The sequence below is a fragment of the Oratosquilla oratoria genome, chromosome 31 (genome assembly GCF_046742065.1).
Source record: "Oratosquilla oratoria isolate Oo_2021 chromosome 31, ASM4674206v1, whole genome shotgun sequence".
Lineage (NCBI taxonomy): Eukaryota > Metazoa > Arthropoda > Malacostraca > Stomatopoda > Squillidae > Oratosquilla > Oratosquilla oratoria.
In genome coordinates, this window is record NC_134807.1 from 171,252 (window position 1) to 183,652 (window position 12,401).

The 12,401-nt window shown below is 40.0% G+C and overlaps 1 protein-coding gene across 1 annotated transcript; it reads right to left on the reverse strand.

Moving 5' to 3' along the window:
* Positions 1-6,423: 6,423 nt before the first annotated feature.
* RpL10Ab (ribosomal protein L10Ab) lies at positions 6,424-12,400 on the reverse strand. Its single transcript, XM_076213216.1, has 5 exons — positions 12,266-12,400; positions 11,926-12,078; positions 11,267-11,415; positions 6,909-7,081; positions 6,424-6,613 (listed from the first exon to the last, which is right to left on the reverse strand). The coding sequence occupies exons 1-5, from the start codon at positions 12,268-12,270 to the stop codon at positions 6,443-6,445; spliced, it is 651 nt and encodes a 216-aa protein (XP_076069331.1). The 5' UTR covers positions 12,271-12,400; the 3' UTR covers positions 6,424-6,442.
* Between the last annotated feature and the right edge of the window lies 1 nt (position 12,401).

Here is a 12,401-nt window from a genome sequence, read left to right on the forward strand (position 1 = left end):
CGCTTCCTTTCTAACTTTCTCTTCTACTACATCTTCATTTCAGTTTACCTCCCACTAAAGATTTTTCCGTTTTTCCACCTTTCTCTACTACTACGCCTCCTACCATTTTCTAAACTCGTTGGTAATCCTAACCTCCGGCGTCAAGCGCTGCCCTCCAAGCTCCCGGTCCAGCTCTCCTGAGCCACGACAACAAATAAGCCCCTAATCGCTCGCAATTCGCCCGGTGGTAATAGCCCTCTTTTATACACTACTATCTTTTCATTTTCTAACAGACATTCTTCCCCTCCCACAAAACCCGATCCCGCGCAAGCGAGGTGGTCTTTTCTTGGAATCCAGAATAGTAGTATCCACGGCAGCAGCAATAACATCTCGTCCAGTCTTGTAGCAGTCCCATCGAGCCTCGCCGTCATCAGCCGCCACCGCCTCTGACGTTAGGCTCATCGTCCAGCTACGACTGATCAGATCCACTAAGCAGTGGCTATTACTTGTGGTTGTTTTACCAAAGAGATTAGAATAAGAGACCAAAGTGAATTTCATTTTCCCTGGCTTGTTCGAACCAAACCACTACACAACAATCTTAGGCAAATAAAAAGTGCAATATGACAATACAAAAAGTAAAGCTCAGATATAATGAGATGCAATACATTACAATACAGAGCATAGGTGGTTAGAGGGCATCAACATTAGTTTATTGCATTACTTTTGAAAGAAAAAAGAAATATGCTTATTCGACATATTCAAACAGTTGTAAGCATTTAAATATTGTGCTTCTACTGAAACATGCAGTGAATTACAACAATAATAAACAGAACAAAGCGACTCGTTCATACAAAACATGCAATGTGATAGAAGAAAGCAATACATTTTAAATAAAGAAATCACATTTACATTTGAAAAAACAAGACAAAACAAAAAGTAAACGCACAAAAAGCATTAGTAAAATAGATTCAAAATCAACAAAAAATATGCATTCCTTTTAATAACAAAACAACACAAAAACGTGCACAAATACATGCAAATAAAGAAACACTAATACATAAAAAAACGTACACATTTGATAACCAAATCAAAACCAAAAGAAATCATGCCTGACAAATAAAAGCATGCTTAATTGACCAGTAGGTCACCTCGGACACATTGATATTTGGTGTTATATAGGCAATCATTAGATGTGTTAACTCAATTTAATGGAATTTACAATCTTGGTCATTTTGTTTCATAAGAATGCATTTGGGGCGAATGTAGTGTAAACAAACAGATATTTCGGAGACTTGTTATAGGTAAGTGAACTTGCAGGCTTTAGGAGGTTCTCTTATATTTTCTTTCAAATATTTGGAATCCGTTGTGGCGGTCCACAAAACAGATTCCAATTATTTGAAAGAAAACATACGAAAACCATCAAACACATACAAATGTACATACACATACCAAAGGCTTTTTTCTCCGTACAAGGTAGGTAGCCGAAAAAAACAAAGGCATGAGATCCCCTCCCACCCATATCTCCTGGATGAGGGGTCATCCCTGCAACTCGCCCACTGCAGTGTCGCAAGAGACAGCACACCCAGAGTAAGGCCGCTTCATTAAATCGTCGACTCCCACTCTCCATCCTCTCATGCATAAATGGAGAAATACCTTTGGACTGTGTTAATTTATTTTTCACACATGCAACCTCACCCTCTCATGCATCACCCATACACAACCATTCTTATCCATTCCCGTCCTTCCTCAACAGATATTACTCTCCTTCCCAATGTCACTTGTACCACCATCCATCCATCTCATGTTCACTTCTTCCGGGTGTAGGACAGTTGCTCACCGGAGAAGTGACAAATAGGACATTTGCTCACCAAAGGATTATTTCTTACTTTTCTTGAACTTAATAAACAATATACAGGATTTTATTAGTTATATTGTATTATATACACAGCAATAATACAGAAACAATATCCAAACTCTTAGTTTTTAATTCATTATAAAATTAAATACTAATTCCTTCCATCAATATACAGTAATGATCTTTTACTGGTCCAGTCTAATGGTGTGGCTAACTGTTCGTATGTATCTCTGTCATTTAATAAGTCGAAAATTTTACTTTCATAGTCTGAATTGACTCCCAACCCAACTAGGGTAAGTAGTCAATGAAACCCACTAAAAACAATGCATTAAATTATATTGTAGAGTTTGATAAGTTCTTGGCCTTTAACAATTATGATAAAGATTTACTTTATCTGTGCCAGGGGTATGCTGCAGGAAGTCAGTGTCTTCCTGACTTTCTAAATGCAGTTGGCCACACCATTAGACTGGACTTGTAAACCACAAAGGACAATAAACCCACTTCAGTACTGCACCAGTTATAAAACTGTAATCACTATATGTTAATGGAGGAAATTGGTATTGAATTTTATAATTAATTAAAAACTAAAATATGAAAGTTTGTATATTGTTTGTGTATCATTGCTGTAATAGATTTCAATATAACAAAAAAGCCCGTATTATTGCCGTAATAAACTTTAATATCACTAAAAAAAATCCTGTATACTATGTTATTAGGTTTGCATATTGTTGCTGTAATAAACTTCAATATAACTAAAATAATCCTTTGGTGACCAAATGTCCTATTTATCACTTGTTCGGTGAGCAACTGTCTGTACCCGACTTCTTCCACACACCTTTTACTAATCTTTCTTCACTCAATTATACCGTGTCCAAACCACCCCAATGCTTTCATCAACTCTATCATCCAACCCATTTTTCATTCCCGTTCTCCTCCTCACCTCGTTTCTCACCCTATCCAGCCTAGTAACCCCTATCACACTTCTCAAACCCATTCAAACTCCTGTGTGTCATGTTTCAGCCCCATACAATGCTATTGACACAATCACTTTCACGCAATCTACTCTTAGCATCCATTCCCAATGCTCATTTCTCATTACACTAATTAATCCCCCAAGGCATTTATTTGCTTCTCTCAACCAACATTCTACCTCCACTCCCCCTTTTCCCGCCACATTAACATCTACTATAAGTATCCAAAACTATCCACTTCCCCCAATCTTTCTCCCTTGATACTCAGTCTGCTGCTACTCTCTCCCCTTGTACATCTCACCACCTTTACCTTCAACTTCCTTCTTTTGCACACCTTCCTAAACTGTCACCTACTTCCTCAATCCTGCTACATGCAGTGTCGTCACCCCATCCATGTATAAATTGAACAGCCAAGTTGACATAACACATCCCTGACAAAGTCCCACATTCACCTCAAACCATCTCCATTTCTGATTTTAACAAAAGCACTACTACCATCATAAAAAACTGTCTTTAAAAGCTTTCCTCCTATCTATATCCGCAATACTGGAAAAATGAAATTTATCATCCTGAACACGACTCAGACGGAAAAGTTAAGATATCGGTGTAATTTTGAAATTGGGAGAAACAAATGTGCCAGCAGTATAGTCAGTGAATGGAACAGACTTCCAGCAGAGGCAGTGCAATGTAGTAAATTGAAGTTGTGATTTATTTAGACAAATACCTAAGCAATTTGCTGCATTACCTGCCAGTTGTTTGGTTTCCTATCTATATTTTCTTTGGTTAATTACTTATTCAAAAAGTCTTCTGTCGGCATGCTCAACCTTGTTTATTCCAGCATATAGTGAAACTACCTTTGCCAAAGTTTGTCAATGTCACACACATCAGATTGCCAAATTTACACAAAAACTACCTACGCCCTCAAGCAGCACTATTGATACTTCTATCCTTGCCACAGCTTCCTACAGAAAACTGGATTACCAAATAAATGCCATCAAATCACTACAACATACCAAGTACAATGGAGTATGTGGCCGGTGCTAAATTGGCCTGGAATACAAAAGCATTTATCAAACCATACCCAACTAGCATTCACCCTACATCTATGCAACCTGCACTGTATGTACCAATTATCTATGCAGTATTTATGAGCAGCAAGTTTTGGACGTACATGTTCTAAGGGGAGAGAGTTGGGGAAAATCAGATTTTTTTTAGTGAAAGGTAAGTTGTGAGTGAGAGAAAAAGAAAACAGACAAGGTAGTGTTGAACGTAATAGAGAGGTTTTGGAAGGATATTACAAGAGGATGATGTATGGAACAGAAACACGGAACACGAGTTTAAATGTGCGAGATGAAATTCTCGAGAAATTCGGTAGGGGTTACTAGGCTGGATAGAGTAAGAAACGAGGCAAGGAGAGCAGGGAGTGGTTGAAAAGGAGTTGGGAAATAGGGTTGATGAAAGAGTAATGGGATGGTTTGGACACATGGGAAGAGTGTAAGATTAGTATAAAAGAAATATGGAAGGCTAGTGGATAGAACGAATGTTGGGGGGCAACCAAGGACAAGATGAATGAAAGGGGTAAAACAGGCATCTCAAGGAACGGAGATACAAGATAGGGGAGTGGAAAATGCTCATGTATGGATGCTGCTGTGACGTATAGTTGGTGAATGATATTTCAACAGCCCGAAAGGATTTCTCACAGTCCATGTTTCTGCATGGGAGAGGGGGAGTTGCCAAACGAAGTGACCTTGCCGAGTCTTGTTGCATTGCTTCCAACCCACGGCAGTGGGCAAGGCCAAAAGGGAGGGGTGGTGAATAAAGTGGAATATGTAGGGATACAATGGGATTTCATGATTGCTCTTGGCTACCTCCGTTACCAAAAACACCACCCTGGCATTTGCATACTTATGACCACATGCATATTCATAATCTGGGGAACACATCAGAACCTTGTATCCATCATCAGCTTAATCCCCATAACAGGCAACCACCCAAATGCATCATAATCCTGAAGTCAGCCCAGTTTGAAGTCTGTATACATCCTACCCACATCAACAATTTCTAGGCCATTGAGTACAACACCATGGAATCAGCTTCCCTTCAAAATCAATCATTGTATACATGCAGGTAGTCAAGCCTGTAGGCTGAATACCTTCAAAAGTGTGGTGTCCAAGCAAGTTTATTGTTAAGGTTCAGCTGAACTATCACTGGGTAGTAGAAATAATGAAAACTTGTGCACATCAGTCATGAAGAACAGTAGTGCCAATAATACACTATCTATCTTCATGGCCAAAGTGAATGAAAGTACTCATTGCTCAAGTCATTTATTTAATAAAGGCTGTGAAAACTTCCAGTCCAGGAAGTGCACATTTTGCCAATGCATTTTGAACAGGTACATTGTTTTGAGCCATCTCAACCTCAAGGCACATCCTCATAACCAATAGCAACTGAAAGACAGCACCTGTGAAGAGAAAAAATATATGTATATCCATTATACTCCGGTCCCGACAGAACCTCTGTCAGGAATAAATTTCAGTAGTTATAGCAACATCAGATGTCAGTTAATACATGCATACCATCATATAATAATGCATTCCCTCAAACAAGTGGTCCACGAGCCCCTGCCCCAAAAAGCCTCTGAACACCAGTGCCCTAAAGCCATTCCAGCAAAGCCCATCTCCCACAGACATGTACACATTCCAATGAAACCTTGTGATACCAACATGCAAACCAAAGCCTCCATATTAATAAAGTAATTCAATGAGTGATGCACAGAATATTAAACTTGAAAAGGCATGCAATCAAAATTCTACACTGGTGACACTTAAAAATTTGCAATTGTTTGCGGGAATTTTGCAAATAAACATGAACATAATGTTCATGAATTATGGGATTATCATAGAACCATGCATACCTTTTTCATTTGAAACTTGATTCCAACTGCTAGTTGTTCCAAGGGCACACCCCTGGAAACAGATGTTTGACGAGGGCATCCAATGCCAAGAATTGATTACACTTTGCTGGAAGTCCAAAGATAAACCATCTTACAAATTTGTTCACAAGCTCATAACTAATTTTGAAATTTCAGGGAGCACAGTACTAGTCAATTAGGGTACAGGTGACATTATCAAGGATCACAAAGCATATACAGCAGCAATAAGTACATAGCAAGTAGTAACACATCACTTTTAATGAAGTTAATACCCCAACTTTTCACATTGGCAATACAGACCCCACACACAAAGTCATGCTGAACAAACAGCATCACCCATTAAACTTCAGCAAATCTCACTAACTTTACAAAACTTGACTACCAAAACATAATACAAGTTTCATGAATCACTTACCTAGTCTCAATTTTGCCCTTCTTCAGCAGATTAAAGTCCCTTCATCTCATCCTAAAGCCAGTCTAACCATGGGTCGTTTATCCAACCAGAATGTATTTTTACAAGCTTACTCCATTAATACAAGTCTGGATGCCTTTAGAAGGCTGGGTGTGTCCAGGAGGGATATTGTCAAAAATGAGGCCCAAGAACAGGGGCTGATCTACCAACAGGCACAATGTCATGGAGAAGTGACAATACCTATTTGCATGTTCCAGGCGAATGAAAAACTATACACGTCTAGAGCCATTTATTTAATAAAGGCGTTGAGGACTTCCCATGGTTGACTTCAAGTGCAGGGATCGCACATTTTGCCAATGCTTTTTCAACAGGGACACCAAGAAGTTCATGGCAAGGTACAAGTTTTGGGCCATCTCATCTGGGTTCATATCCACATGGCCAATAGCAACAGAAAGGCACAACACCTAGAAAAGAATACATAAATTACATTCTGGTACCTCTCAGCATCTCTGAAATATCTGGGACAAATATCAGTAAAGTTCTGATATAATCACAGTAATAATCAGATGCTAATACATGCAAAAACATCATTTAATAATGCATTTCCAACAAGTGCTGAACCCCATCCCGAGATTTCCAAATGGTACCCAAAAGCAATTTCATCAAGTTCTCCCCCCCCCCAAGGATCAACATTTGTTTGTAGGAACATTGCATACAAAATGGACCAGGCCTGTAAGGAGATCTTGGAACTATGCATACCTTCTTCATCTGGAACTTGATTGTGGCCTTGATTTCATCCACTTTGTCAGTCAGTTTCTCTGAGTGAGTGCACATGGTAGGGAATTTGCCAGCCTTGTTAAGACCAGGTCCCAGGAGACGGGGGATCTGTTTGATGAGGGCGTCTGATGCAATGAATGCATCGTACTTCTTAGCTGCAAGTTAAATGAAAAATCCATTATACAAAATTGTTCATAATAAGCTCATTAAACTAATAATGCTCAAATTTCAGAGTGAGCTGAGTATAATTCGTCAATTTGGGTTCAGTTGACACGCAAATCATCATTGAAATTACCTAAGGTATGTATGGCATCAACTAGTACACTTTAAATAGAAATTGTACAGAGTACCTTACTTTTCATGAAGTAAACACCATAATTCACAAGTTACACAAAGCGGAACAAGATTTTCCATGCATTTGGAGAAACAAATATTGTTCACATACATTGAGTTCACATTTAATAAAGGAACACCTCAAGAATCCCAACACTAGAGAATAGGAAATAGATACAATCTTGCCTAAACAAACCATAGCCAACCTGAAAAATCGTCAACCTACTAAATTCTGAGCTGACTACTCTTCTGGTAATCCAAATATGAATTACAATAACACTATGGTTGGACCCCAACTCTCCAAATAAAGTTACTGCAACCCAGGAACACCTAAATATTACCCCTATTCGAAGAGATCAAAATCTAGTCTTCCTATTTCTGACAATGAAGGACTTTCACTCCCTGCAGTTTATACATCAAATTCATCTCATCAAGTATATGAGAAATACATTTGGGAATGGATGCAAAGAAAAGATTGTATGGTGTAATCGTGCCGACAGCACTATATGCGACAAACTTTGAACATAAGAGGAAGAAGGGAGCTTAAACATGTTTGAGATGAGGTGCCTGAGAAGTATGGTAGGGGTTACTAGGCTGGATAGTGAGAAATAAGGGGAGGAGAACAGGTTTGGAAAAGGGAGTTGGGAGACAGGGTTCATGAAAGTATTGAGATGGTTTGGACACTTGTAAAGAACGAGTGAAGAGATTTGTTAGAGGTGTGGAAGGCAGTAGGAATGAACATGAGGGGCCAACCAAGGACAAGATGGATGGATAGGGTGAAAGGGGCCTTGGGAAAGAGGGGAATATCTGTTGAGAAATGACAGAAGATGGGGGTGAATGGAGAATGGTTGTGCATGGACGTTGGCACAGTATGGGGCAGAAACATGGAATATAAGAGGAAGATAGTGAGAAATGAGGTGAGGAGAACAGGGGTGGTAAGGGAGTTGGGAGATAGGGTGGATGAAAGTATTGGGATGGTTTGGACACATGGGAAGAATGAGTGAAGAACGACCAGTAAGAAGTATGGAAGGCAGATGTGGAGGGAGAACATGAGAGGGCAAGCCTAGGATGAGATGGATGGACGGGGTGAAAGGGGTTTTAGGGAAGAGGGGAACATCTGTTGAGGAAGGAAGGGTAAATGGAAAATGGTTGTATATGGATGATGTGATGCATGAGGTGGAATGGATAGGGGGCAAGGCAGTATGTAAAAGAAAAATTTGATGCAGCTTGAAGGGATTTCTCCATCTTCTCCTTTTCTGCATGAGGGGACGGAGAGGGGTCACCAATGTAACCCCTTCCATACGGTGCCGCCTACAAAGGTGGCATGGGGAGCAAGTGGATACGCGAGGCTGCCACGTCAGCGTCTTGATAATATTTATTGTAGTTGTCCCTGCGTAACTGACACACACTCAAAATTCACGGGTGAGAGAGAGAACGATCGATATATGCGGTGACTATTTTTAAGATGCGAGTATTATGGCGCAACATCGTACGTCTGGCAGCTAATGCTGCCCACGAGATTTTGGCCCGGAGTGAAGTGGTTAATGAAACGGCCTTGCTGTGGATGTGGTGTGTCTTGAGTCACTGAGTCTGACCCAGTGGACAAGATGCAAGGATGACCCATTATCCAGGAAGTGCCAAGATAAGAGGGAGGGTAGAAGGTGGAGTGTATTAGGGATACATACATATACCAAGGCTTTTTCCCCCTTACAAAGGGGTGTAGCCAAAAAGAAAACGGCATAAAATCATTCCCACCCATTCCATCCCTGAATACACTCCACCCCCCTCCACCTTATCTTAGCACCTCCTGAATGAGGTATTAGGGATGGAATGGTTTTTATGCCTGTTTTTTGGCTACCTCCCTTGTAAGGGGGAAAAAGCCTTCAGCATATGTAGCAGATAATATAAGTGTGAATGAGTTAGGATGCTAGTAAATATCTATGGTGGGATGTAAAGCCATTAAATATAGTTAATCTGTACAAGGCAGGTCATGCCCAAGACATTGTGCAGCACAGATTTCGAATTTTTTATTGAAATTTTAAGGGCTAGTTTTGCTTAATCCTCAATAGAATATGACATACAGGTCAACTTTGGTCCCACAGGGGTGGCCAAACACCCCTGTGGCAAATGGATATCCACATGTTGCTGCTACTGCAGTCTTGCCAGCTTCACCCCCCACCTTCAAGTTCTGGTCCAGTCATGAATACAACTCCCTTGACAATTTTTTGTCATGGCTCTACATTTCCATCCTCAACTTCTGTGAGGGCGTATTATGAGTGGCCCTAACTTCTGATTCTCACCTCTTCTGTCCACATTTGACCCCCCCCCCCCCAATTCACTCAAGGGAACAGCAGTGCAACTAACAAGTGCTACACGAGACACCACAAAGCCCTTTTGAAGGAATTCATGTGCGACACCTATTACATTTACCTTGCTATATATCTTAAGTGTGGACTTCTAAGGATTTACCATGGCTGGCCTGCACAAGACCAAGGACGACAATGGAATGACACTTCAATTTGTTGAATGTACGTTCTTTGGAGGTGCCAAGATAAGAGGGAGGGTAGAGGGGAGTGGAGTGTATTGAGGATAGAATGGGTGGGAATGATTTAGGACTTTTTTTTTTTTAGCTACCTCCCTTGTAAGGGAGAAAAAGCCTTTGGTATATGTACATTCTTTGGAAGAATGATATTGAGAAAGTGGTATATTAGTTGTGCACACCTATGTGATATAATAAAATTAATTTTAAGTTACAACATGAATGTAATACGAGATTTTCTTGGCAGGAGAGAAAATTGTTACAAGGAAATCTACTAATGAATGAAGCCGCTAGGATACGGTACAGACGCCATGCCAGTCCTGTCACTATAAGACCATGGCTTTAATGTTGCGAACCTGGTAATGTTAATAAGCGATGCTACAAAGACAATGGGCCCTCCTTGGACTTTCAGAAAAGACGGGATTCTGCTGTTGTTTGTTAATTGCCCAAGGTATAGTAATCAGGCTGTCAGCATCTGTGACAATGACGACCCAGACGATCCTTTAGAATTTGTGGTCCCAAATTACTTAACATTTAATTGGGATGCCACCTTATCGTTTGTCAAGTGTTGTCTGCCTGGTCCAGTTGAGGCCTGGTGTACGCCCTCGGTACTTCCGCCAGTACCTCGCGAGGTATGTATTCTTAAAGGTATATTGTGGAACTGATATCCATGCATTCCTTCAAGCTATGAAAAACCTATACGACCCCCAATCAGTGATTGAACAGGCCCCCAACATCCATGATGATGACAATCTGGATGACCTTAAATTACAGGTAACATTTTACTAAATACACATTAGGTTTGGTTAGGTGAATTTATCATCCTTTCATTTCTTCAATGTTGGCATTTATCATAAACATGGTGTACCATTCGTCCAGCATGACTTCATTCCTTACTAAATCTGTTTTAGCCATTTTTTTATCTCCAAGAAAATTGCATATTACGTTGATACACAATTTACAAAATTAACCTCTTCACTCCAGGGCACATCGCATTATAAAAAATAAAGCCAGTGCTCAATCGTTTGTTCTCATTCACCCGTATATTTTGATAACCATAGAAAATCTGATGAAGCCAGTTTAGAGAGAATGGAGTTTACGTAGGTGCGACTACAATAAATATAATCAAGATGCCAGTGTCAGCATCATCGAGTACCCACTTGCTCCTCATGCCACCTACGTAGGCATCACCATATGGAAGTGGTTAATAATTAATTTTCTAAAGCTATATCACATCCATGTACACAACTGAACATTTACCCAATTAACCTATTACTTTGTGTAGGTGTGCACAACTAAAATTTTACCAAGCTACCACCCAAAATACTTCATGTAGCCACCTCAGATTAATTTCATTTTTCTATTAGCAAACACTAGACCCTTGAATGCTACGCTATGCAAAATCAATGCCATACAATTCCTAAGTTACTAATGCATACATAAATTGAAGGTTTCAGGAAGCACTCACCTAGTTTCTTTACAAGTTTCTTGTCCTTGTTCAACTTTTTCAAGTCGTCAGCAGACATGCAAGGAAGCCCATTCTCCTTAGCCTCGTCAATGTGCATCTGGTCACCCAAGACGCACACCTTCATCTTGGCCTTGGGGATGTGCTTCAACCTAAACAGGAACAAAATACTTACAAATGACACTGTACGTCGCGATCCACTAAACGATATTCCTGAATCAAACACGGGCATTTATTGAAACTAACATCCAATATCTCTTACATTAACATGAATAATATAAAAAACAAGAGCAAAAAATATTTTTTACATTGAACTTCACAAAATTAAATCAGCATGTTTAAAGCAGTGGTTACCTTGCCATCTGCAATTATTCCATTAAGACACTGGGAAAATTGTAATTGTTCGACAGGTTTCCCCATCTCCCCAAAATTTTAAGACCCTGGGTGAGAGTCCGCCAAGAGCTTTAGCCTCAGCTTCCTGACATTACCAGACAAACAACGCCAGAGTCGTATGGTCCAGACCAGCCCCGTTACTTATGATTTTGCATTTGTACTGAGCATTCAAGTTACAATGGGCAGCAGCAAATACAAACACAAAAGCACTTGGCAGTTCCTTCCATATCCATCTGGGTTTGTGAGCAGGCAGGGGTCAGGTAACTTACTTGACAGTGCCTGAAAAACGCTTGTCCTTTTGAGGATCATAGTTCTTGAGACCAATTTGGAGCTCTACAGTCTCACGGAATCCTCTCTTCTTGTCTTGTGCACCCTGCAAGACTGCATTGATGCACTCGTACAGAATATCACGCGTCACCTTACTGCAACAACAAATGAAATTTTAGACTCCAACACAGTACATCTGTATTAGTATCATAATTCGTTATATACTGAAGTTTTACAACCTCCAAATTGCATTTCTATTACTCTATATGATATCCTTACTAAAAATGTCTACATCATATTCAAAATTAATCGCGAGGAAACTATTTATAACAGGACACATACCTCATCCTGCCGTCTTCCTACTCGGCCAGTGTGGAAAGAACGTCAATGGCGGACACGAGGTAATTTACAGGGGACATTAGGGCATATCCATAAAATGTAAAATTAAATACATTGACCTATAAGAATTCTGCAAAGT

Excerpts from the sequence above, each read along its gene's own strand:
- RpL10Ab (XM_076213216.1), bottom strand. Across the intron at positions 11,416-11,925 it reads CGTTTTTCAGGCACTGTCAA|GTTGAAGCACATCCCCAAGG; the intron begins GTAAGTTACCTG and ends GTTCCTGTTTAG. Across the intron at positions 6,614-6,908 it reads TCAAGTTCCAGATGAAGAAG|GTGTTGTGCCTTTCTGTTGC; the intron begins GTATGCATAGTT and ends ATTCTTTTCTAG.